The sequence below is a fragment of the Macrosteles quadrilineatus genome, unplaced genomic scaffold (assembly GCF_028750875.1).
Source record: "Macrosteles quadrilineatus isolate MER2022 unplaced genomic scaffold, UCM_ALF_1.0 Scaffold_5__1_contigs__length_97177068, whole genome shotgun sequence".
NCBI lineage: Eukaryota > Metazoa > Arthropoda > Insecta > Hemiptera > Cicadellidae > Macrosteles > Macrosteles quadrilineatus.
In genome coordinates this window covers 25173788-25201603 of record NW_026542598.1, presented here as the reverse complement: position 1 = coordinate 25201603, position 27816 = coordinate 25173788, and the positions used below count along the sequence as shown (strand labels likewise).

The window sequence follows — 27816 nt, the reverse complement described above, 5'->3', positions numbered from 1 at the left end:
ATGAAGCTGTTGGCAAAACTGAATTATGCATAATAACACTGTCTGGATTTGGACACTGCAACCTTATAATCCAATGACACTTTTGAGGTAGTCAAACTCTAAGCTTGTGCTAACCCGGATATAATATCCATCTCAATTTTAAAAAGTGTAAGAACGTAAATGAGTCCTAAGAATTGGGGGATAATATATTATATCTTATAGGACCCAATCGTCATTTTTATTTTTTTATGTTTCTCATAAAAAATATAATTTCGTAATTCTAATGGTGGTTTGAATTTATGATTGTATACTAGTGAAATAAAAACACATCTTAAATAAGTAATATATAGGCTAATACAACAGTAACAAGTTGTAATACATTAAATACTTTTGTTACGACAAAGTTGAAGCTTATACTAAAATTTATTCAAGTAAACATGTATAACTAATATATTTTGAGTTGCTTTGATACACGATACATTAATACAAAAAATACTATAGATATGTTTTATTCTCTTTTTCAGAAAAGATTCATGCAAAACTACTGGGATGTAAGTAAAATCGCTGCATTCTTTAGTCAACACACCTATTCATAGTTAATTGACTCGGCATATTTTCTTCTAGGTGCAATTCATACAATGTATGATTAATCTTCTTCACAAAAATATAAACCTACACAATATTCAGTAAAACCGATATGCAATATCAAACAGTTGTTATGAACTTTACTCTTGCTTGACTTTTTGGTTGATTGCTGTGAAATTCATTCAATAAAACACACTTTAACAAAAGAAAGTATTCTCCTGATTTAGATGTGTTAAGATTTTTTATACATTTACAATTTTTATTTTTCGTTATATTTAATTGTGTCATCTTCATAGGGATTTGACTGGTAAAATATAAAAGACTAATAATATTAGTATTGACCCAGGAAATGTATAAAGTGAAGAGGCATAGCACATCTCAGGTATTTTAGTACATTAAAGTGTTTTTGTACGGTTATTAGTTACGAACAAAAAACAAAAAATTGTAATCAATAATTCCCATGTTCATCTTATAGAGAATAAGTAAACTTTTGCAGTTTGCTTGTTTATGGATATATTTTGATCAAACTTGGCAAATATAATTATATTATACTAAGCTACTAATATTTGATTAAAAAACACACTTTATTACCCTCCCTGTAGCAGCAAACCTATGTACTTATTAAAACTAATGTTATTGAAATAGATTTAATTTTAATTGAAAATCAAATCAAGCAAAAGGAAATTCACTTAGTCTGGAGGTTTGCTGCGATGGGGGTATTACATATTATATCAACCAAAATCATTATAATATTTACATTTATCTAATAAAAAATTTACATGTAATATATTATTGGTTACTCAATTATAGTAACAGTTGTTTACAAAATAAAAATAAAATAAACTAAACATAATTATAACATAAGTCCGTAATTGTTTCAGAAAAAATCCGGTGGAAAATATCATTGGTGGGTAAGTCGAGTATTTATATTCTGCAATTTACACTTCTTTCTGTTCATATTTAGTTTACTCAACTTTCTTTAAACTAATGTTAATCTAAATAAAACTAATACCTAAAAAATAAACATACCAAACATACTATCGACCTTAAGTGCAACCCAAAACCTTTGTTTTCAAGATTAAAATAAAAAGTCCAAATACAAATTATATATACCTAAATTCCTGTGAAATTGATGGAATTTAACAAAAATATCATAAGAAAAAAATGTTTAATTTGATTTACAAGTAATTTTGATTTTGTTTTGGTAAATGTATTCCTTACAAAACCCTTTATAAAAAAAAAAACAATAACCCTTTATCTGTAAATTTTGGTCCACAGTTAACATAAAGATTTCCCATGCGTTTTGATCTGTGAACAACAATAACACAATTTGTTTTCGCCATATTGCAGCATAACCAGATGTTTTCAATACGAGTGTCTTGCTTGTGAAAAAGCGATTTGTTGTCGATTGATGTAATCAATCGTAGTGTATTGTTGCATTGTTGGCAGCTATTTGCATTTTCCGTGACAATCTGTTGTTTTCTTTGATAAACATATTGTCTTCAGAGCAACTAACATTATGACCAAAAGTGGATTTTTAACCTTTCCTCCACCATTCGACCAGGATTTACTATATCGAAATACTTCCTGGTTTCTTAGGAGTTTTCCAACGGTTTTCACTGATAATGTTTGGTCAATATAAATGGCGATGAAAACAAGTTGAAACAACATTGCATTTTGATAAAATTTAAACGTTTTTAAGGGTCCTATACTTTTACATAAGTAGTGACAATATGATGGTATGACCCCACTTAAGGCGTTTTTTCCCATAAGAATAACATGGTGATCATTTTTTGGCCACCAAATCCAAAAATCATGATCTTTGCTCACATATCCCTATAAAATTATCAAAGCTTGTTTCATACTTATTACCTATAAATATATTCGACATCAAGCTAAAAAAGCTATTTACATTTATTGACCATTACAGGTGTAAATGTAAACTAGTGGTGAACTAGCAAAGAGACGCCACTTTAGGCACGTTTTTCCCATGTTATTCTTATTGGGATTATTTTTGGCCACTTTTTAAAGACCCTGATCTTTGCCTATACAAGCCTATATAAATTTTCAATACCATTGTAAAACTGTATTACTATTTCAAATCCACATCCATTCACATGTATATTCTCAAAATCGAGCGAGGTTTGCACGCGAACTCGGGCGCGCTCCCGGCTCATGGCGTGCTCCCGGTCGCGCTCCCGACTCATGGTCGTGCTCCCGGTCGCGGGTGTGCTTCTTGCTTCTTGCCTCTAGTAGTGGGGCTGTGAAATGGTATCTTTTGTGGAAATCCATGAATTCTGGCTACTTGGGAACCCAAGCCATTTGACATACAATAAATCACCCTTTCTCCTAATTACCTTCTCTACCAAATACATGTCTTTATACTTGGTCTTTATAGTCCAGGACCTGACTAGGGTTCTGTGTGCATGTCGTGTATAGAGAATTTTGCTTTTGCATTTCAATATAGGTGTCTTAGGAAGTGTTTTCCACTCGGGTGTCAAGTTCGTACCTGGTACGTTTTCGAGCTATGACGTCATCAAGATGGCGGCTCGGCAATTTTTAAATGCGTATATTTCGCAAACCGTTTAACGGATCGGGATGATTCTTTTTTTGTTTGAAAGAGACTTTTACAAACTATCTTTTTTGTATTTACACATTTGTTGTAAACTTAATATTCACCGCACAATATTGAAAAACGTCGTTTTTATTGTTATTATATTTATTGTTTTGCTTATAACTTCTTAACCGCTGATAAAATCAAATACCACCCGTTGCAAAAGTTGTAGATAATTCTATACCCTTTCCAACGATACCAAACAATATGTGATTAGACCTAAAAATATAGCAAAGAGATTGAATAAACTGTAAAAAAACACTGAAAGTGGTGTACGGTCCGGGAAAGATTAGTCCTGGACATGACTAGGGTTCTGTGTGCATGTCGTGTATAGAGAATTTTGCTTTTGCATTTCAATATAGGTGTCTTAGGAAGTGTTTTCCACTCGGGTGTCAAGTCCGCACCTGTTTCGTTTTCCAGCTATGACGTCATCAAAATGGCGGCTAGGGAAATTTTTAAATGCGTATATTTCGCAAACCGTGTAACGGATCGGGGTGATTCTTTTTTTGTTTGAAAGATAATTTTACAGAAAATGTTTTTCGTATTTACACTTTTGTTGTCAACTTAATATTTATCTCACAATATTAAAAAACGTGGTTTTTATTATCATTGTTTTTGAATTTTTCTTTATAGCTTGTTAAACGCTTATAGAATGAAATAACTACCCGTTACATAAGTTGTAGATAACTTTATGCCCTTTCCAATGATACCAAACAATTAATATTTCAAACTAAAATTAAAGCCAAGAGATTAAATAAACCGTTAACAAACACTCAACATGGTAGATAGTCCGGAAAATATTGCGGCTGGAATAATTTTTCAAATGCGTATATTTCACATACCGTTTTACGAACTGGGATGATTCTTTTTTTGTTTGTAAGATATTTTTTAAGCCTATCTTTTTTGTATTTACACTTTTGTTGTTAACCTACTATTTATCCCACAATATTAATAAATGTACATTTAATTGTTATTTTTATTTTACGTTTGCTTATAACTTTTTGACAAATAGTAGGTTAACAACAAAGGTGTAAATACAAAAAAGATAGGCTTAAAAAATATCTTACAAACAAACCAGTATCCCGGTTCGTTAACCAGTATGCGAAATATACGAATTTAAAGGATTGTTCCAGCCGCAATATTTTCCGGACTATCTACCATGTTAAGTGTTTGTTAACGGTTTATTTAATCTCTTGGCTTTAATTTTAGTTTAAAACATTAATTGTTTGGTATCGTTGGAAAGGGCATAAAATTATCTACAACTTTTGTAACGGGTAGTTATTTCATTCTATAAGCGTTTAACAAGTTATGAAGAAAATTTCAAAAACAATGATATTAAAAACCACGTTTTTTAATATTGTGAGATAAATATTAAGTTGACAACAAAAGTGTAAATACGAAAAACATTTTCTGTAAAATTATCTTTCAAACAAAAAAAGAATCACCCCGATCCGTTACACGGTATGCGAAATATATGCATTTAAAAATTTCCCTAGCCGCCATTTTGATGACGTCATAGCTGGAAAACGAAACAGGTGCGGACTTGACACCCGAGTGGAAAACACTTACTAAGACACCTATATTGAAATGCAAAAGCAAAATTCTTTATACACGACATGCACACAGAACCCTAGTCATGTCCAGGACTAATCTTTCCCGGACCGTACACCACTTTCAGTGTTTTTTTTACAGTTTATTCAATCTCTTTGCTATATTTTTAGGTCTAATCACATATTGTTTGGTATCGTTGGAAAGGGTATAGAATTATCTACAACTTTTGCAACGGGTGGTATTTGATTTTATCAGCGGTTAAGAAGTTATAAGCAAAACAATAAATATAATAACAATAAAAACGACGTTTTTCAATATTGTGCGGTGAATATTAAGTTTACAACAAATGTGTAAATACAAAAAAGATAGTTTGTAAAAGTCTCTTTCAAACAAAAAAAGAATCATCCCGATCAGTTAAACGGTTTGCGAAATATACGCATTTAAAAATTGCCGAGCCGCCATCTTGATGACGTCATAGCTCGAAAACGTACCAGGTACGAACTTGACACCCGAGTGGAAAACACTTCCTAAGACACCTATATTGAAATGCAAAAGCAAAATTCTCTATACACGACATGCACACAGAACCCTAGTCAGGTCCTGGACTATTAACAACTCCTCTGTATAGAATCCTCCCCTGATTATATTGCCATTTTCATCTTTCAAAATATAAGTCACAGGCTTTGTATCTTAACTTCTGCTATTGTAAATAGCTCCCCTGTCCAATTCGGAGTATATCCTTTACTAAAAACATGTTTATACTTGGAAATTCTCACGCTATCACCTTATACCCTTTTCAAGACACCAATTAGATATAAATATAGAAGATTTTGGGGCTGATTATCTCACAATTCACAATTTTACTTTTGCCTTGGATCACAGTTTTTCGTAAAATCAAAAACACATGTTATGTCAGCATTAGTATTTATTAAAATCAATCAAATCAACTCTTCTAGTAATCAAAAATAATAAAATCAGATTTACACTATCCTTTCATATATTTAACATATAAAGTAATATCTACTACCTTAATCTGCTGTACTAATGGCAAATCTTCCTTATTCCACTCGAACTCGTCTGTGAAAAATAACCCCACAGAGCATTAATAAATTTATAATAATAAGTTAACAAAATTAAATTTGCTGATCTTTGAAACCATTCGAAACATGAATTATTGATTTGCTAAAAGAAAGGATTTGCAATAGTGACTAACAAGATTTCAAATAAAACTAGAGAACCCGTGCGGCTCAATGAGCCGCATAGTATGAAACATAACGCCGAGGAGAGCGTTATGCTTAAATTCGAGTATTTTAGTTACATCTTGAAGTTGTTTGAAAACTTGTTAGAAAATTATTTTGAATAACTCTATTTGCGTCGTCAAGGTTCACCTACATTATTTCTGCTCTCAGTTTTAACTGATAACTTTTAATGGAAGCTAAACGTTCTGCTTCGATTCGAGTTAACATGTTGCAACAAAGTTTTTCCAGCATTAAGAATTGAAGAAAACTGTTGCATTACTGATAACCCGTGTTAAGTAATTTAGTTGTTTTTTTTTTTTTTAGTTTGTTAATTTCATTTCTTTTATTTGAGACATCCTCCTAAACCAACGATTTTTTTTCGTATAGAATCCCGAAAAGTCTCCGGATTACCAACTGGACAGCCATAATCTGCTTTGAAAGCAGCAACACCATTGAAAGTTGGTTAACTTAAGGTGTCTCTCAGTCTCAGTATATGCCTCGCATCAGAACATTCTTACGTTGTTCAGTGGAGTTTCTGGGGTTCTCTTAATACCTGTCCCAAAGTTTTGAAAGTATGGATTCGTTTGTCGAAATAGGTTAGTTAACTCTTGTAGCTATAAGATTTGGATAGCAATTGAAACTTTCTCTTTTTGAACAACGTATATTATTTGCCTTAGAATTGTAAAAATAAACTTGATTGTCCCTACTCGATCGTTGAAAACATAAACACTAATTCCTTCACTTATGTTTGGTCTAATATTGCCACTAAAGCTTTCAATAGCAACTTCTTATTTTTGACTTGAAATGTCTGGATTGTGTTGGTGAATTTTTTTCTACCTCTCTTTTTCTACTCTCCTTATACGCATAAGATATCTTATTATTAATTGTCTCATCCTCCTGTTTTCAATATTTCTTATTTGAACTTAAGGCATTTTCTGTTCTTCCAAACAAAACTGATTAACTGTTTAACTTTGTCTTAACCTACTGAATATTGCAAACATTAATATTTACTCCCCAAAAGCTAATGAGTTTCTTTTTATAAACAGCTGTTTTTTGTTTTTAAATTTGTTCTATGTATTTCTTATGGGGAAACCCCAACCTTTGAGAGGGTCTCACGCCCTTAAGAGTTGGCATTTTAAAATTCTAAAACCTTATTGCAAAACTACATATTGAGACGAATCTTTTGACACCTTAAACGTTAAAATTGGTCCGCAAATAAGGGAGGAGTTGCGTTAACAAAAAACGGCTTCACGTATTATATATATAGATACAATTATTGACAATTTAAATTTAGTTTAAGACTAGTTTTACAAATGAATCTTTTGGCTTGGAAATTAGACATCAGACAATAAATTAATTAAATAAAGAAACTTACATTTTCTACGAGTAGTGTTCGTTTCGGAAGATGCCAATACAGTAACGGTTTATTCAAATCAACCTAGGTTAAGTCGGCGTTGTCAATGCCTTTTGGATCTACTAGTCTTAACCTATAAATATATAGTACAAAATGACTATCGATTTCATACATATTTTATATTCCTGTAAAGAATGTTTTTTTTAACCTAATATTCAGTATAACCTACCTTATATCTTGGCTTTTTAACTTGCACTACTTTTGAAGTCAACCTCTCATGCACATATTTACTATTCTTACCACTCACTTGGTTAGGTTTCATACCTATAGATCTATGCACCTTATTATTATATTTTCGAATTAACTTTGGAAGTAAATCCAACCATTTATAACTCTTCTGAGCACTAAAATCCCTATTTAACGAATTCTTTAAAGTTCTCTGAAACCTCTCCACAATTGCAGCCTTAGTTGTAGAAAAAGTGTGATAGTGATTAATATTTAGTTTGCTAAAATATTGATAAACAAATTATTTTCTATTGTCAGATTGAATGTTTCTACCCCCCTTTGGTAGAATGGTTTTAATGGCTTCTGTAACTACCAACCAACCCTGTCTTATTCTTTAGTGGAGCAGCATAAACTTTTTTAGAAAATGTATGTATTAAAGTTAAGATATATTTAATGCTGGACTTTTAACCATTTTGCCAAGATATAAAAAAGAGATATTTATGTTTTATAGTTTTCAAGATATAAGTATTTTAAAATAATATTATGTACTTAGAAAATTTTGAGGTGTGTAAAAATGTCAAAAGAGCCTTGACTTTAAAAATCTTTGTAATAACTGTAATTGCGCTAACTGTAATAAAATAATGTTGGTTTTTTTGGATTTTTGATATTTTTATGTTGTAATATTGTTTATAATCAAAAGTTGACACCTACTATGTGTGCCAGAATTTCAACCGTGTTGCGGTTTTTTTACAGTTTTACGGACTTAAAAAATGTCAAGGTGTGCAAAAATTTCAAAAAGTCTAGACTTTGAAGATTTTCATAGTAACTTTTATTTGTACCCATATAAAATAATGTAAAAATTTTTTGAAGTTTTTTATTTTTTTATGTTTTATTATTGTTTATAATCAAAAGTTGACACCCACTATGTGTGCCAGAATTTCAACCGTTTTGCCGTATCTCAAGCCGTTTTCAAGATACAAGCATTTTAAAACTGTATTATGGACTTAAACAATTTTAGGTGTGCAAAAATGTCAAAAAACTATGAATAAGAAAGTACTATCTTTTGATGATGAAAAGAGGCTTATTCTGGAAGATGATATTAATACTCTTGCTCTTAGTAATTATAAAATTGATCAAACATAAATCTATAATTGCCATTATTATTTAAGCTATGGTTCCATAGGATGCGGAATCTCCGCCGTGCGGTGCGATTTTTTCCGCTGCGGAATTAAAATGACACTAGTTTAATGGAGTTCCCATGTGTGCGGTTCCACTGACGTGCTTGTCCGCATCCCGAATTTTCGGTTCCACATGGCGGAGAAATCATACTGGTCTGAGAACAGTAGCAGTGCGGATTCCGCCAGCAGAGAAGAGCCATCAAATATTGTGACCGTGCAGTTTCATTATGTCTTATGCTGTAACAAGAGTTATAGATGAACGATTATAAAGTAACACCTATAACCGCAACACCGATTTTCAACAAACTAACTGTAAAAATAAATTATTGTAATACATTTAACATACTGTCGAAAATGGTATACCTGACGAACAATTATCCTGAGATGTTTGGGTATCAAGTGTTAAACGGGATCTCGTGATTGAAACCTCTTAAGCTTTGTTAAATAAATAGCAAAAATAGGCCCCTTCACTGTCTCGATTCTTAAATATGTCACTTCGATCACTGTGACTTGACACTAACAAAGATAAAAGATCGACAACATCATCAGTGTCATCATATAGCATCAAAGACAAAAGGGCTTTCCTCTTTCTATCCATACTCGTCGCTAGTTTGGACAGAACTGAATCTCCGCAACGTTATTTTCGCAGTCTGTAGAACCACCCCTCTAGATTTTTCGCTGCGTAATTTTCCGCTGCAAAAAATTACACACCGCATAGCGGAGATTCCGCATCCTGTGGAACCATAGCTTTAACCTTTCCATGTCTATTATGAAAAAGCCATATTTAGTTTTGTCCCAACTTTTGAGGAAGAGATCGCTAAATTGGTTAAATGAAACGTCATTACCTACATGATTGCTATACACATGTTTTAAGATTTAAATCGTCTTGTTTGGATAATATTAGGAAATGTACATTATCACATAAATGTTTGTGTACTGTGCTGCAAGATTTACCAAAGTAAAAACAGTCAATATTTTTATGTCGACCTTTTGACAAAAATGTTGTAATATTTGGACTATTCATGTCATCAAATACAACAACTGACTGTGAATGTGATGTGAATTTGTGTGTACTTGTGTACTTCATCACACAAATGTCACATTGTTTTCACAAATTTCACATGAATTTTGAATTTCACCGTGACTGTGATGTGAATTCGTGTGTACTTTATCACAGTCAGTTGTTGTATTTTATGACATGAATAGTCCAAATATTACGCCATTTTTGTCAAAAGGTCGACATAAAAATATTGACTGTAAAATATTGATTGATTATAAACAATATTACAACATAAAAATATCAAAAATCCAAAAAAAATTAACATTATTTTATATGGGCGCAATTACAGTTATTACTAAGACTTTCAAAGTCAAGACTCTTTTGACATTTTTCACACCTCAAAATTTTCTAAGTACATAATATTATTTTAAAATACTTATATCTTGAAAACTATAAAACATAAATATCTCTTTTTTATATCTTGGCAAAATGGTTAAAAGCCCAGCATTATATATATCTTAACTTTAATACATAAATTTTCTAAAAAAGTTTATGGTGCTCCACTAAAGAATAAGACAGGGTTGGTTGGTAGTTACAGAAGCCATTAAAACCATTCTACCAAAGGGGAGTAGAAACATACAATCTGACAATAGAAAATAATTTGTTTATCAATATTTTAGCAAACTAAATATTAATCACTATCACACTTTTTCTACAACTAAGGCTGCAATTGTGGAGAGGTTTCAGAGAACTTTAAAGAATTCGTTAAATAGGGAATTTAGTGTTCAGAAGAGTTATAAATTGTTGGATTTACTTCCAAAGTTAATTCGAAAATATAATAATAAGGTGCATAGTAGATCTATAGGTATGAAACCTAACCAAGTGAGTGGTAAGAATAGTAAATATGTGCATGAGAGGTTGACTTCTAAAGTAGTGCAAGTTATAAAGTTAAGATATAAGGTAGGTTATACCGAATATTAGGTAAAAACTAATTCTTCACAGGAATATAAAATATGTATAAAATCGATAGTCATTTTGTACAATATATTATAGGTTAAGACTAGTAGATTCAAAAGGCATTGACAACACCGACTTAACCTAGGTTGATTTGAATAAACCGTTACTGTATTGGCATCTTCCGAAACGAACACTACTCGTAGAAAATGTAAGTTTCTTTATTTAATTAATTTATTTTCTGATGTCTAATTTCCAAGCCAAAAGTGTAAAACTAGTCTTAAACTAAATGTAAATTGTCAAGAATTGTATTTTATTTGAAATCTTGTTAGTCACTTTTGAAAATCCTTTCTTTTAGCAAATCAATTTCTAAAAAAGTTTATGCTGCTCCACTAAAGAATAAGACAGGGTTGGTTGGTAGTTACAGAAGCCATTAAAACCATTCTACCCAAGGGGGTTAAACACGTTCAATCCGACAATGGAAAATAATTTTTTAATCAAACAAATGAAAAAAATTAAATATTAATCACTATCACACATTTTTACAACTAAGGCTGCAATTGTGGAGAAGTTTCAGAGAACTTTAAAGAATTTGTTATATAGGGAATTTAGTGCTCAGAAGAGTTATAAATGGTTGGATTTACTTCCAAAGTTAATTCGAAAATATAATAATAAGGTGCATAGATCTATAGGTATGAAACCTAACCAAGTGAGTGGTAAGAATAGTAAATATGTGCATGAGAGGTTGACTTCTAAAGTAGTGCAAGTTAAAAAGCCAAGATATAAGGTAGGTGGTAGCGTGAGAATTTCCAAGTATAAACATGTTTTTAGTAAAGGATATACCCTGAATTGGACAGGGGAGCTATTTACAATAGCAAAAGTTAATAACACAAATCCTGTGACTTATATTTTGAAAGATGAAAATGGCAATATAATCAGGGGAGGATTCTATACAGAGGAGTTTTTAAAGACCAAGTATAAAGACATGTATTTGGTAGAGAAGGTAATTAGGAGAAAGGGTGATTTATTGTATGTCAAATGGCTTGGGTTCCCAAGTAGCCAGAATTCATGGATTTCCACAAAAGATACCATTTCACAGCCCCACTACTAGAGGCAAGAAGCAAGAAGCACACCCGCGACCGGGAGCACGACCATGAGTCGGGAGCGCGACCGGGAGCACGCCATGAGCCGGGAGCGCGCCCGAGTTCGCGTGCAAACCTCGCTCGATTTTGAGAATATACATGTGAATGGATGTGGATATGAGATAGTAATACAGTTTTACAATGGTATTGAACATTTATATAGGCTTGTATAGGCAAAGAACGGGGTTTTAAAAAAGTGGCCAAAAATAATCCCAATAAGAATAACATGGGAAAAACGAGCCTAAAGTGGCGTCTCTTTGCTAGTTCACCACTACTTTACATTTACACCTGTATTTGTCAATAAATGTAAGAAATAGCTTTTTTAGCTTGATGTCGAATATATTTATGGGGAATAAGTAAGAAATAAGGTTTTTTTTAAGATCAGGATTTTTGGATTTGGTGGCCAAAAAATGATCACCATGTTCTTCTTATGGGAAAAACGCCTAAAGTGGGGTCATACCATCATATTGCCACTACTCTGATTTAAAGATGAAAAGTGAAGGGACTATGAGAACACCAAGTGCTTTAAAAAACATTTTGCAGCTGTTCCGAGGTGGCATACCAAAGATTGCTCTAACTGCCTTGTTCTGCCAAACAAAGATTTGCTCAATATTCTTATTCACAGATCTCCATAGGATGATTGAATACGAAGTGTGTTGTTCTATTAGGCCAAAATACACAAGTTTAGAGAGAGCCAGGTTCCCGATGGTCCTTATTCTTCGAAGAACAAAGACCCCTCGAGCCAATGACACCTCCAGTTTTTTTTATTTGTGCGTCCCAGCCCAATTTATCATCCAATCTCACTCCCAAAAAGTCGGCAGTTTTTTAAATTTGGATTTTATCCTCTCCAATTAATAGGTTCAGAGTCCTATTATTTTATAATTTTGTCTTTTTGCAGTTTGGATACACATGTATCCTGTTTTTTGTGCATTTTATTTGAGGTTGTTTGAAGAAAAGTCAGCCAGATCATTTGCTCTTTGATTAGATTCTGCCTCTAGGGCCGCGTCGTCAGTCCCCCTTACGAACAATGTCGTATCATTCACAAAGAGGTAGACGCTGTCCTGCGGAACAGTAGGTATCTGTTATGTTATTGATGTAGACAAGGAAAAGGAGAGGTCCAAGGACAGATCCCTGGGGGACGCCATTGGAGATCAGTTTTTTGTTGAAGAAATTCTTTCAGTTTTTGAATTTGTGTTTTTTTTTTAATCTCAGTGACTTGGAATCAGCTCATATAGGATGTGAGCCACTTCAGCGCAAGTCCTGAGATTCAAATTGATGCCAATTTTTCCAATAGAATCGCAGGTTCGACACAATCGAAGGCTTTGGAGAGATCAGTAAAACAACCAACTACTGTTTCTCCAGCTTCCATTGCATCTTTACTGCTGTCCACTGTTTATCCACCTTCTTGACTTAATGCACAACTACATTATTTTTCACTATCATCCTTTCAAAAAAAAATATGTTGTTTTGACAGTGAAAAGAACAATTTAGGCCGAGTACAATTTAGTCAACACTTTATCCTTGTGACCAATAAAGTCATGATATCAACAAAGCTATAATTTTTAAGATTAATACGAATAGGTGTGCCAGGCGGCATCAACTGTTAACATTGTGTTACTATTTGTGGCGACGGGACTGGTAAGTAGTTAGACGTAGTGTTTTGTGATTTTATTGACTTTTTTCTTTTTATTTTCAGATTCATTCGGCTTCTTTGAACACAGAAGTGAGTATGAGAAAACTCTTTCGTTACAAACACTTTTGATATAGCTCTATCATAACAATGTAAAAGTTTAAATTCTAATTTTATAAAATATGATGTTCTGTTATGAAAGTACCATCTGTTGTACCCGTGCTTTGAAGCGGGAATATGACACGAAATTGAAACTTTTTGGTATTATCATCTGTTGTATAAAATAAGTATTTGCAATAAGCTGGTTTTACCCCACTTTAGGCACGTTTTCCCCATGTTATTCTCATGGCTCTTTTTTGGCCACTATTTTTAAGACCCGGCTCTCGTCCAATACAAGCCTATATTAATGTTCAATACCATTATACAACTTCATTATTATTTCTAATCCACATCCATTCACATGTATATTCTCAAAATCAAGCGAGGTTTGTACGCGAACTCGGGCGCGCTCCCGCTCCCGACCCATGGTCGTGCTCCCAGTCGCGGGCATGCTCCTGACCTATGGTCTGCTTCTTGTCTCTAGTGGCGGGGCTGTGAAATGCCGCTCCCATAGGTCTTGCTTCTTGTCCCTGTGGTAGCTCTAGATCGAGTGTTGGATCTGTTAAAGTAATTTATAAAATTTTAAAATTTTGAAAATTTCAAAAAGTCAATATATAGAGGTGGCACAAAGATTTTTTTAGTTATATATAACAATGAAGACCACATGTCAATACTGCTCCGTGTCGCTCTCCACCAAAAGCAACCTGATTCGCCACTATAAGGTAATGCATCAAATGAATGTGAAACTGTGCAAGGTTTGTGATTTAATCTGTGATAGCCACATGGCTCTAAGGTCACATATTTTACAAAGTCACAAGACTTGTAATTTTTGTAAGAAAAATGTTGTTGGACATCTTAGAAGACATATCTATTCTTGCAATAATTGTCCATACACAATGATAAAATTTGTTGGTGAGTCGATTAGAGCTGACCTTGAAAATACTCTTAAGACTTGTCCTCTGCTAATAAAATAGACTTTAGTTAGGAGAATTAAATTTATAAAATATTCAATGGATAAAAATTAAAAATTAGTTAATGAAAAACAATGTATAGCAGATTTTAGAAGTCTTACTACCTTAACTATTGAGAAGAGAGATTTAAAGCCTCAAATTAAAAATGCACTTTTAAAGATTGACACTTCGATTCATAAATATCAAGCCCAAGGTAGTGGAAGGTTATATGACCATACTAAATATTGGCAGCTGCATGTTTACAAGTATAAGCCCCTAACTCCAAAGTCATATATCCCCACACCAGAAAGTATTAAATTGACAAAAGCAGTTCTAAATATAAAAATACCCCCGCCGCAGCAAACCTGCAGACTAAGTGAATTTCCATTTGCCTGATTGGATTTACACTAAAATGTCTCCTTAAAAATATCACATTTATCCCTATTTAAATAGAATCAGTTTAACACATACTTAGGTTTGCTGCAACAGGGAGGGTAAAAGTGTTTTTTATGTAAAATGTTAATTGTAAGTAAGAAATAAAAACATTTTCCAAATTTGGGCAAAATATGTTAATAAACAAGCAAACTACAACAGTTTACTTATTCTCCATAAGAATAACATGGGAATTTTAAATTTACAATTTTTTGGAATTTTCTCCGTAACCTTAGGCGCATTATAACGCTTCAATATACTAAATTATTTGTTTTTTTTAAGCTCTACAAAATAGTTTAGAAAGAAATTGCAAAATTTGATGTTTTTTGGGTCAAAAATGGGAAAAACCCATTTTTACCCCATAAAACCCCCCATAAACCCCCGTTCCCATGGTCCGATCATGCTGGTTCGCGAACTCGTTTGAATAAACGTAGGTTTACACGTTTGTACCAAATTTCATCAAAATCGGATCATTTTTAGTCGAGTTATCGCGCTAACGGACACATATATATATAAATATATATATATATATATATAAATATATGTATATATATATTTAAATATATATATAAATATATATATATATATATGAATTTGAACGGATGGTGTTTTTGGCCTCTAGAGACCTCAAAACGAAAAAAAAATCGGTCCCGGATCCAGGTCTTACCATGAGTACTACGGTAATAGCTCATTCCCTATATGGGAAATTCGCTAAAATCAGACAATAAATGCTTCCTTTGGTCAATTTTAGCAGCTTTACATCCAAGGAATTGTATTAATGAAAATGCTAATAGAGTATCTAATTATGTACCCTATGAAACACAGTTAAATATGAAAAACATAAAATATCCCGTAAAAATATCTGATATAGATAAATTCGAAAAACAAAATAATATAAGTGTTAATGTATTTGAAGTTGAAGACCATAAATGTGAAATTAAAAACAACCAAACTAAATAGTAATACTCATGTAGATTTATTATTATTACAAGAATGTCGTAAATCACATTACTGTTTAATTCGTGATTTTAATAAGTTAATGTTCCAATCTACAAAATATGAACATAAGAAGCATTTGTGCAAGTTGTGTTTGCAACATTTTTACACCAACAATAAATTAGAACGTCATATAACATATTGTAAGAACTTTGATGAGCAAAGAGTTGAAATGTCTAAACAAGATATATTACAATTTAAAAATTTTAAATATCAAATTAAAGCCCCATATGTAATTTACGCTGATTTTGAGTGCTTCATAAACTCAAACCGATATTCCATCCGGATTTGCATTTGTCGTAGTAAAAGATTCAAAAATTATTTCTGAAGAGTTGTACAGTGGCACAAATGTTATGGATGTGTTTTTTGAAAGATTATTTCAGACTTATGATTATATTAAAAGTCAAATGGCAATATACATTCCCCTAGTAATGACTCCTGAGCAAGAGGTATCTTTCCAAAACTCAACACGCTGTCACATTTGTGAAAAGCCCCTATATTTTGATAGGGTACGTGATCATTGTCATAAAAAGGCCACTACCGTGGAGCTGCTCACAATAATTGTAATTTAAATCATAAAGCAACAAAAAAAATACCAGTATTCTTCCATAACTTAAAAAAATTATGATGGTCACATAATAATGCAACACATGGGAAAGTTTGCAAAGTTTAAACGTAAATTAAATTGCATAGCCAAAGATATGGAAAAGTACATTTCATTTTCTGATGATGATTTTGTATTTTTAGATTCCTACAACTTTCTGTCCCTTCGAATATACAAATTAGCTTCGTATTTAAATACATTTAGGTTCATAGACAATCCATTACTACAACACAAAGGTGTATTTCCCTATGAATATATGACGGGACCAGATAATTTTGCAGAGTCTCTACCCCCAAAAGAAGCATTTTACAGTACTCTTAACTTTAGTTAGAGTACTGTAAAATGCTTCTTTTGGAGGTGCTTCATTCGGAGAGAACATATCTCTCCGAATGAATATGAACATGCTAAAAATGTCTGGACCCATTTTAATATAAATAATTTACAAGAATATCATGATTTATATCTTAAAACAGATGTATGGCTACTAGCTGATGTCTTTGAGACATTTAGAGACCTGTGTTTAAAAGATTACAAACTTGACAACCTACATATGTATTCAATCCCTGCACTAACATGGGAGGCCTGTCTTAGAATGACCGGTATAAAATTACAATTATTTCAAGATATTGACATGCATTTGTTCATAGAAAGTGCAATCAGAGGAGGAGTCAGTATAATTTTATGGGCGAACACTATGACCCCAATCAAGAGAGTGTGTATTTAATATATTTAGATTTTAACTCGCTCTACTCCACAGCAATGTGTCAGCCACTACCTGTGGATGGATTTCGTTGGACTAATGAGATAGACTTCAAAATATACAAAAATAATCAAAATGATGAGTTTGGATACATGTTAGAAGTTTATTTAAAATATGATAAAAGCTTACATGATTTAAATAATGACTACCCATTAGCACCTGAGAAAATGAATGGCAAATTAATACCTAATTTAAATGACAAAACTAAATATATTTTACATTATAAAGCATTACAAAAATATGAGGAATTGGGTTTGGTTGCTACAAAATACCACAGAATTTTAAAATTTAGACAATCAAAATGGCTTGCGCCCTATATTAATTTTAATATTGAAAAATGAAAATGGGCTAAAAATGATTTCGAAAAAGACTTTTACAAATTGTTAAATAATAGTCTCTTTGGTCGAACAATTATGAATCAACGAAGGTTTCGTGATATATATCTCAAGGATGAGTCACTATTAACAAAATATGTCAATAATCCAAGGTTTGATTGTAGCAAAAAGTTTGATAACAATTTACATGCTATACATTTAAATAAATTAGTTGTAAAGTTTATTAACGCTATATATTTAGGCATGACCATTTTGGATATAAGTAAAGTAATAATGTATGATTTCCACTATAATTATATGTCAAAATTTAAGAACAAAAGATTTCTTATGACAGATACAGATTCTGTAATGTATTCTATAGTTACACAGGACTTTTACAAGGAAATAGAATGTGACTTACACTATTTTGATACCTCTGGATATAGTAAAGACCATTTCTTATACTCTAATAAAAATAAAAAAGTCACTGGAAAGTTCAAAGACGAATTAGATGGTCATATTATGTATGCATATTGTGGTTTAAGACCAAAGTTATACTCTTGCATTCCTCTAAAATGGTTATATGAAGAAGACAAGCAAGCTTTAGAGGTCAAAAAGCTATAAGGGAGCTGATAATGCCACTGTTAAACTTCTCCTCAGAAATCAACATTATTTGAACTGTCTTACAATTGGGCAAGATTACTATGAGAATGTGACAGGAATTAAATCTACAAGCCATCACCTTCAAACCTTGACCATGAATAAGAAAGTACTACCTTTTGACGATGACAAGAGGTTTATTCTAGAAGATGGCATCAACACCCTTGCTCTTGGTCATTATGAAATTGATCAAACATAAATCTATATTTGCCATTATTCTTTGACTTTCTTTGTCTATTACAAAAAAGCCATATTTAGTTTTATCCTAACATTGGTGGCAGAGATTTCTAAATTGGTTAAATGAAAAATCATTACCAACATGATTGTTATATACATGTTTACACATAATATTCGTTGTATTTTACAAAAACTGCATGATTCTAAGCAATGTAGAGACAAAACTGTAATTTTATTTATATAGAATAAAGTAGCAATAAAACTAAGTATGTACACATCCATCAATGATGAGTATGTTGTCCATCAATAAAATTCCTAAAACGATTCCTACCAATATTAGATTAAACGAATATTTCAACAACAATTTATACTTTTTTATCACTCAACAGAATATTAATTTAATATGATAACCTATGACCAATTATTGACATTACCTATACTACCTAGCTGTTTGCTAGGTATATTTCAACAACAATTTATACTTTTTTATCACTCAACAGGATATTAATTTAATATGATAACCTATGACCAATTAATGACACTACCTAGCTGTTTGCCCGTTCTACGTACGGGAATCTTGTAGTAAGTTAAAACCTTATATTCAGAACAGGAGTTGGTTTGCATATTTAGTGTGCATTTTTCCAGATATTAATTCTATATAAATATAGAATATATACATAAATTTATTTGTATTCTAACGTATATAAATTGTTGTTGAAATATACGTTTGATCTAATATTGGTAGGAATCGTTTTTAGGAATTTTATTGATGGACACCATACTCATCATTGATGGTTGTGTACATACTTAGTTTTATTGCTATTTTATTCTATATAAATAAAATTACTGTTTTGTCTGTACATTGCTTAGAATCATGCAGTTTTTGGTTATTTTTACGTTTTATAGCCTAAGAAAGCCGAAACGAGTCTTATCTCAATTTCTGTATGTATGTCTGTTTGTCTGTCCATTCTGTGATTCCGTCTGTGACACCAAAATGTCATTTTACGGGGCCTACTCATAGAAAACTAGAGTACCGATCAAGGTTCTAATCATTTTTCTGTATTTACTGGATTGGCGAGAGTGTCTTTGGCTAAAAAAACATGGTCTCCCATCTTTGAAAACAAAATAACGAACCATCAAAAACCCAATTTTGTTCGATTTTTTTCAAATTTTCTCCCAATGTTTACTATTACATTTTATGAAATAACGATCAGCTGTTTGGATTAGTTCTCCCTTCTAGCTGTCACTGCCATGTTTACATTTAAAGTTGTTTACAAATAATAACACAACCATTTCCGATCAAGTTTTGTTAGCACATCCAAACCAAGTGAGATTAAAAACGTTGTGCCTTACTTAACCGATTTAATTAATCGCAAGTGCAACGATTGTTCTTGAGCTTTGATAACCGGGGAAAATAAGGTGAATCAGTGTTGTATTAGTGCTGGGAAACTTACATTTTTTTATCATCTTCACCAATAGCTTACAAAAAAGGTTTCCACTCATTGACGGCGCTTCTAGGACAGTTGTGTAAAGTGCAAAGTAAAAAAACACAACTGCAGTGGGTGATCGTGGATGTTGCTGTGATCTTGAAAGATCTTTCTGATTTCACTGTGATCGTAACAGAGGTTTAATTTACAGATGTAGCTAAACTCGCTTTTCCAATGTGTCACTTTTGGTTTCTACTTACTTACATTTCGACAACGATATCGGTACCTTTCCTACTTAGGAAATAAAACTACAAACGTCCAAAACCCCAGATTTGTGCGATTTTTGTCACATTTCCTCCGAATGTTTGCTAGATATATGTACCGATTATCGTTTAGAGATTACGTAATATTTTAAATAAGAAACCTTTGTTTGGATAAAGGTGGTTTCTTGAAACTGTCATTAATATGTTAACATTAAAAGCTGCTTACAAATAATGATATTAATGGGAAATAACTTTGATTTTCGAAAACTTAAAAACCAAAGGAGATTAATAACTTCGGTACTGCACCACATCAAGTAAAAGTTTTTTTGAGCAAACCATAGAGAGTTTTAAAGCTTTACGTTGTTAACGTTACATGTTACATGTTACATGTTTTGTGACCTGTGTATTTATTGATTTATTTCATTGTGGATGTAGCCTCCGCATTACCAAATAATATTAAAAAGGTTTAAATACCTGCTATTAAGCAATCCATTTAAATTTGTTTTAAATGGATTGCTTAATAGCAGGTATTTAAACCTTTTTAATATTATTGATTTATATATTTGCCAACGTATTAACACCTATAACACAGTTTGATTAGAAGGACAGTTTGAATTGGTCGTAAGTACTATATAGTTCTTTTCTTCAACGTAAACGTTGGTTTTTGGTACTGCTACTTTTCCTTAGAGCCGGTGGTAGCAGTAAGAATTATTTTTACGTACAAACACATCACTATTTACAACTATAGTTATCGTTAGTGCTTCACCTTATTTCTTATTTGATTTAATTAATGTCTTAATGTATAATTTTTGTGTTTTCTGTCTCGACTCCAAAATGTTGGTTTATGCTATGAAAATGATAAAACATTAGTGAAAGATTTTTTTAGCAAATCATCATGAACTTTTAAAGCTTGACGTTGTTAACGTATAAATGGTTTGTGGACTGTGTATTTATTTACTTATTTATATATTTGCCAACGGATTTACGCAAATTTTACAGTTTGATTAGGCGTAAAAATGATTATCATAACATTCGATGACACTATCAAAACTTTAAAACAATTATTTTGTTTGTATTTTGCTTTGGTTAAAGCGTAGCAAATCCCCTAATTCAATTCTGTATTTGTGTGTGTATGTATGTTTTTAACGCATTAATGTCCTTATTTCTCAGTGTTTCGTGGAGGAAAAGACAAGAGCACCTTTGTTAATGAAAATTTCAACCCGAATAAAGTGTGCAGTAGTGAGGTTGAGGTAGTATTTTAACTACGTTTTACCGGTGTGAAAAGTAACTTTCATTTACAGGCCTACCTTAGGGCAATGCCTCATAGATCTATAAAGCAATTCCTTTTATCATTAGATATAAAATATGGACTAACACGATTGGGTGACATTTAATTGCGTAGCATTCGTTTTGGCTTTGAAACTGTCAGATATTGTATTTGCGAAGGTTTATTTGTATTCCTATACAGTAATAGTTTTGCCAGCATATCTGGAAAAATGCACACTAAATATGCAAACCAACTCCTGTTCTGAATATCAGGTTTCAACTTACTAAAATATTCCCGTACGTAGAACGGGCAAACAGCTAGTTTGCCAAAAAACAATTTATAAGAAATCTACCAGAGGGGGGACATTTAGATGATATTTGTCTCATGTCACAAGCTATGCATTATGATGGATCGAAATTTGTATATAGAGAAAAAAAATAATTTGATGGAATACAATCCTGATTTATTAGTTGCTGACCCCACATCTTTGAGTGGATTTAAGTATATAGATAATAGACCATATATACCAGATAACTATGTATTTAAAAGAATAAAAGATAATCAATTGATTGGGGCTAATGGTGATATATTTAGAGTTAAAGGAAAGAGTGATGTTATAAAAAATGAATGAAATTGCATACGAACTTCATAAGCCTGCAAGACAGAATTTCATTAGAAGGTCTTTTAAAGTATTAGGTATAAACGAAACTGTACAAATAGATTTAATTGATATGCAAAACTATGCTAGAGAAAATTCTGGCAATAAATATATTTTAACTTTAATAGATACATTTTCTAAAAAGGCTTATGCTGCTCCACTAAAGAATAAGACAGGGTTGGTGGTTACAGAAGCCATTAAAATATTGATTGATTATAAACAATATTACAACATAAAAAAAATTAACATTATTTTATATGGGCGCAATCACAGTTATTATAAAGATTTTCAAAGTCAAGACTCTTTTGAAATTTTTACACACCTCAAAATTTTCTAAGTACATAATATTATTTTAAAATACTTATATCTTGAAAATTATAAAACATAAATATCTCTTTTTTATATCTTGGCAAAATGGTTAAAAGCCCAGCATTAAATATATCTTAACTTTAATACATACATTTTCTAAAAAAAGTTTATGCTGCTCCACTAAAGAATAAGACAGGGTTGGTTGGTAGTTACAGAAGCCATTAAAACCATTCTACCCAAGGGGGTTAAACACATTCAATCCGACAATGGAAAATAATTTTTTAATCAAACAAATGAAAAAATTAAATATTAATCACTATCACACATTTTTACAACTAAGGCTGCAATTGTGGAGAGGTTTCAGAGAACTTTAAAGAATTGGTTATATAGGGAATTTAGTGCTAAGGGGAGTTAAAAATGGTTAGATTTACTTCCAAAGTTAATTCGAAAATATAATAATAAAATGCATAGATCTATAGGAATGAAGCCTAACCAAGTGAGTATTAAGAATAGTAAATATGTGCATGAGAGGTTGACTTCTAAAGTAGTGCAAGTTAAAAAGCCAAGATATAAGGTAGGTGATAGTGTGAGAATTTCCAAGTATAAACATGTTTTTAGTAAAGGATATACCCAAAATTGGACAGGGGAGCTATTTACAGTAGAAGAAGTTAAGAATACAAGGCCTGTGACTTATATCTTGAAAGATGAAAATGGCAATAAATCAGAGGAGGGTTCTACATAGAGGAGTTGTTAAAGACTAAGTATAAATACATGTATTTGGTAAAGAAGGTAATTCGAAGGAAGAGTGATTTATTGTATGTCAAATGGCTTGGATTCCCAAGTAGCCAGAATTCATGGTTTTCCACTGAGGATGTCCAAGGGAGCAGGCCATGAGCCGGGAGCACGCCTGAGTTCGCTATAAACCTCGCACATACATGTGAATGGATGTGGATTGGAAAAGTTAATGAAGTTGTACAATGGTATTGAACATTTGTATGGGCTTGTATTGGACGAGAGCCGGGTCTTAAAAAAATGGCAAAAAAGAGCCATAAGAATAACATGGGAAAATAGTTATACATCCACCAACGCTTTTAGAAACAAAATTCAACCTTTATGGCCTTTATAGAAACATTTATGGGTTTAAATATGGTAAGTAGTGAAAACCACCACTTTAGTTTTGATTGTTTTCAAATCTTCTGGAGGCTGATATGAGAATCACTTATCAAATTTACGAATACAATTTTCACATGGTATACCTAAATACCCAGATTATTTACCTTCATTTCCCTTAGTTACATATCTGTTTCTTTATTTTTTCAAAGATTTTAAACTACTTTTTATAACATTTAAATGAACAAATTTTGTTTGGTTAATCTTCCTCAGATTAAATCATAAATCATTCAATCTTCACTCACAATAAATCACTAACATAGGCTGTTATCAACTTTAGAAGATACTAGCTGGCACGACAGACGTCGTCCTGTCCTAATGTGGTTTTATGTCAAATACTCGTTCATTTTCAAGATGACCTCGTTTACATAGCTCAATCACGTACTGGTTTAAATTCGTTTGCTACGCTTACTTGCCTTCAGGTTTAGCGTGTTCGTTACGCTAACTCGCCTCCAGGTTGAAGTTCGTTCGCTACGCTTACTCACCTTTTGTTTGCAAATTAACTGTTGTCATAAATTTAAAAAAAAGTAATAGTGCTGCACCCTGTTGATTAACCAATTAACTTTTTAATGCTATTGAATATCACATAATCAAATTCTTTAGTTGAACCAGCTGTTAAGACTTTAATTTCATTAAAATATAAGTACTCATAAGGTTAATATGGGAAACTCCAAAGCCACTGGGGTGGAGCCCTTGTGACGGATCTGTACCAAACTTCACACAAACCATCCTTGAATAATGCTTAATAAAGCCTAAAAGTTTCATTATAATCTGTCGAGCGGTTTCGGAGTCCATGACGTTCAAATATATACATATATATATATACAAACTTCCTCTTTTATACCTATAGATTGTTGTACTCATCAATAGTCTTTTAAAATATTAAAGAAACGGTATCCATACTAAAAAAATTTAGCATTAAATACGGCAGACAAAACTAATATGATTATCAAAACATCAAGGACTAAAAGATGATATAGTAAATACAGTACATGTTTCATTGCATTTTACTCTACAAACATATCAACGAACAACAAAATATACAAACCGGTTCTTTAAATTAGTTCCATAATCCATTGCCTTTAAATTTTCACACTTACCATCGATAGACACCATGTAGATATTTTGCTGTGCAACAATCTGTGGTCATTGGGTAAGATCACTGCTCAACAACAACTAATCGGACGTTTCAATACAAGGTATCTTAAAAATGTGTCATTTCCCTTATTTATGAACCATTTTATTTACTTGGTAGGCCTATGGTTAGAATTGTAAGATGGTTGTCTAAATAAAATTTAAATAAAAATAATTAAATAATAAGGTCTTTATTCATGACTTCTTTAAGTCAGGACTAAAACTAAACAAAAATCCTCAACACTACAAAACAAAATAAAAATGTAATTACAAATTCTTCAGGCGTCCTTTTAATATTTTGTAAGACCGTGATTTTAGTGTACAAGGAAGTTCATTGTACTGAGCTTGAAGTAAGAAAACCCCCTTTTACCAGCTGAAGAGTTTTCTTACTTTTTTATAGTTAAATAAATAAATACTCACTTTATTTTACAATATGAAACACAATTATTATTCACAAAAATTATTACAACATTCTTAAATACACATTTTACTGATAGTTTATCCATCATTCAAATTGTTCTATTGTTATTCCAACAAGTCCACAACAGCTGTCCCTTTCCAGCACAGGCAGGCTTAACAAGCAATACCACTACACCATAGTGTTAGGTACACAAACAAACATTTTATTTTTATCTTACATTTAACACCAGGATCAAGAACAACCCTTGGTATGTCAAGCAACAATTCCTGTCTAGTTGATGAATTATCAACTGTGACTTTGATGTTGTGTTTTTCCAACTGCTCATAGATTGCTGCGTTGGCAAAGTGCATAGCGGAACATTTTCCAGGGTTTAGTTTTAACCCATGATCCCTAGACCATTCACAAACCTTTGAAAGGTCACTACTAGAACTTCAGGGTTAATGTTATTACCTGTTCCCATGGTGGCAAAAAAATCTTCACAACAGTACTATTGTTTACCTACATAGGATTTACGTTATTTCTGTTTATAGATTTGTAATGACCACCATTTTAAAATTTCACAATATAAAACTAATATTTTCTTTAGGGTGATTGTGTTAATAATATATCCAACAAATTTCAATTCAAAACATAGAAACGCTATCAAATTAAAAACAAATTTGTAAAAAATGGTGGCTTTACGGCTGGTTTTTGAGTTTTGGAATTCGTATCTTGGTATTTTAGTTTGTTTTTAGTTTAGGAATGATAACTAAAAAGGTCGGTAGGGAATTCAGGGACACACTATACAGACATTATTATTTTGTACCCATCAAATATTTTGTATGGTAGAACGAAACAGTAACGTAACGTTTACTCTAGCATTATCAGCAATGCTTATAATTCAAATACACTGATTGATATAAACACATTCTGGATTTGTGACCTAATTATGCAGTATGTTTAATCTATATTTATAAAAGAGGAAGTTTGTATATATATGTATATATATTTGAACGTTATGGACTCCGAAACCGCTCGACAGATTGTAATAAAACTTTCAGGCATGATTAAGCATTATTCAAGGATAGTTTGTGTGAAGTGTGTGGTACAGGTCCGTCAGAAGGGATCCGCCCCAGTGGCTTTGGAGTTTCCCATGTTATCCTTATGAGTACTTATATTTTAATGAAATTGAAGAGTCTTAACAGCTGGTTCAACTAAAGGATTTGATTCTGTGATATTCAATAGCATTAAAAAGTTAATTGGTTTATCAACAGGGTGAAGCACTATTATTTTTTTTAATTTATGACAACAGCTAATTTGCAAACAAAAGGTGAGTGAGCGTAGCGAACGAACTTCAACCTGGAGGCGAGTTAGCGTAATAAACACGCTAAACCTGAAGGCAAGTAAGCGTAGCAAACAAACTTCAACCAGGACGTGATTGAGCTATGTGAACGAGCTCATCTTGAAAATGAACGAGTATTTGACATAAAACCACATTAGGACCGGACGACGTCTGTCGGGCCAGCTAGTAGATTATAATATAAACACTGGCAATACTGTCTGAGAATTGATAACATTGATATCATGAATGTGACATTTATACATTATTGTGTTTTAGGAGGCGTACGTAAACAGGTATGAAACTTACAAGGACAAAGTAATTGCGATTTGTTTGTCACAGAATCCAACTGAGATAGCTAAACACGAGGCAAGTAATTAAACGATTTTAAGATTGTAACATGTCTAATTAACATTGAAATTTGAAATCCCCTTGTATTACCCTGTTATCCTTCTACATGTTGCCTAAATATTGGTTTAAACCTTTGTCAGTATCCATTCATTGTATAAAAATTCTTTCTAGAATTTAATAAAGTATCTAGTTGTAAGTATTTAATTTCAATTTAATTTCATACTGGGGACATGAAGACATTTATAAACGTCAAACTATGCCACAAGGAGGATGTACCTTTTGGTATCTTTCTGAAGTGTCTTCGTCAGCCATTGTAAATGTTTAGACCCTCAAAGAGTGCAGAGGGATTGTAATATTACTAATGTTTTAAAAATATCACTAAGGGCATTTTAAGCCATTTGAAAAAAGGTAATATATTTTATACATAACAGAATAATAAAAAATATGATTTTATTTTGAAAACCAAAGGCTTAAATTCATTACTTATGTAACTAAAAATGTTGATGAACTTTTCAGGGGATTGCTGTGGCGGAGTTCGCAGGCAACAATGTTAATAATGGAATTTTCTTAACCGTCCCCAAACAGCTCTCCAAACAGTTAAAAACGAAATACAAAATAAATTGGGGTAATTTTTTGATTGACTTGAAAGATAAGGTGAGCCTAGTTTATGGTCCACTGTTAATAAATACTTAAATTGCATTGTTGATCCCCTGAGCTGTAGATATTGTAAGAATAATTGGTTTTAATGATATATCTTACAATCACTATCTACAGCTCAGGGGCTCCACCATGAATCTTAATAATCAAGTTAGCATGTAATATTAGACAATCAGTACAATAATTTGAAGTTGAAATTGAGTAACTCTGATCAAAACATCAAGTTTGACAAAATATGTTTACCGCACAAAATCAAACCCAACTATGTCCACATAAAAAAAAACAGTTAATCATGTGCAACAAAAAGTGCAAAGGTCATAGCAGAAACATCCTGGATTCGTATTGAAATAAGATTTTTTACTCTTAAAAGAACCTATTACTGTACAAAAACATTTGGAA

At 32.0% G+C, this 27816-nt stretch overlaps 1 protein-coding gene across 2 annotated transcripts in view; it reads left to right on the top strand.

The window, feature by feature from the left end:
* LOC128993932 (uncharacterized) overlaps positions 1-27816 on the top strand; it is a 72614-nt gene that overhangs the window by 17170 nt on the left and 27628 nt on the right. For both annotated transcript variants that reach the window (XM_054418060.1, XM_054418059.1), the window contains 5 exons: positions 504-530; positions 1446-1475; positions 13517-13543; positions 26689-26778; positions 27277-27414. In XM_054418060.1, the coding sequence (XP_054274035.1) occupies positions 504-530; positions 1446-1475; positions 13517-13543; positions 26689-26778; positions 27277-27414 (312 nt within the window). The remainder of the gene's footprint in view (positions 1-503; positions 531-1445; positions 1476-13516; positions 13544-26688; positions 26779-27276; positions 27415-27816) is intronic.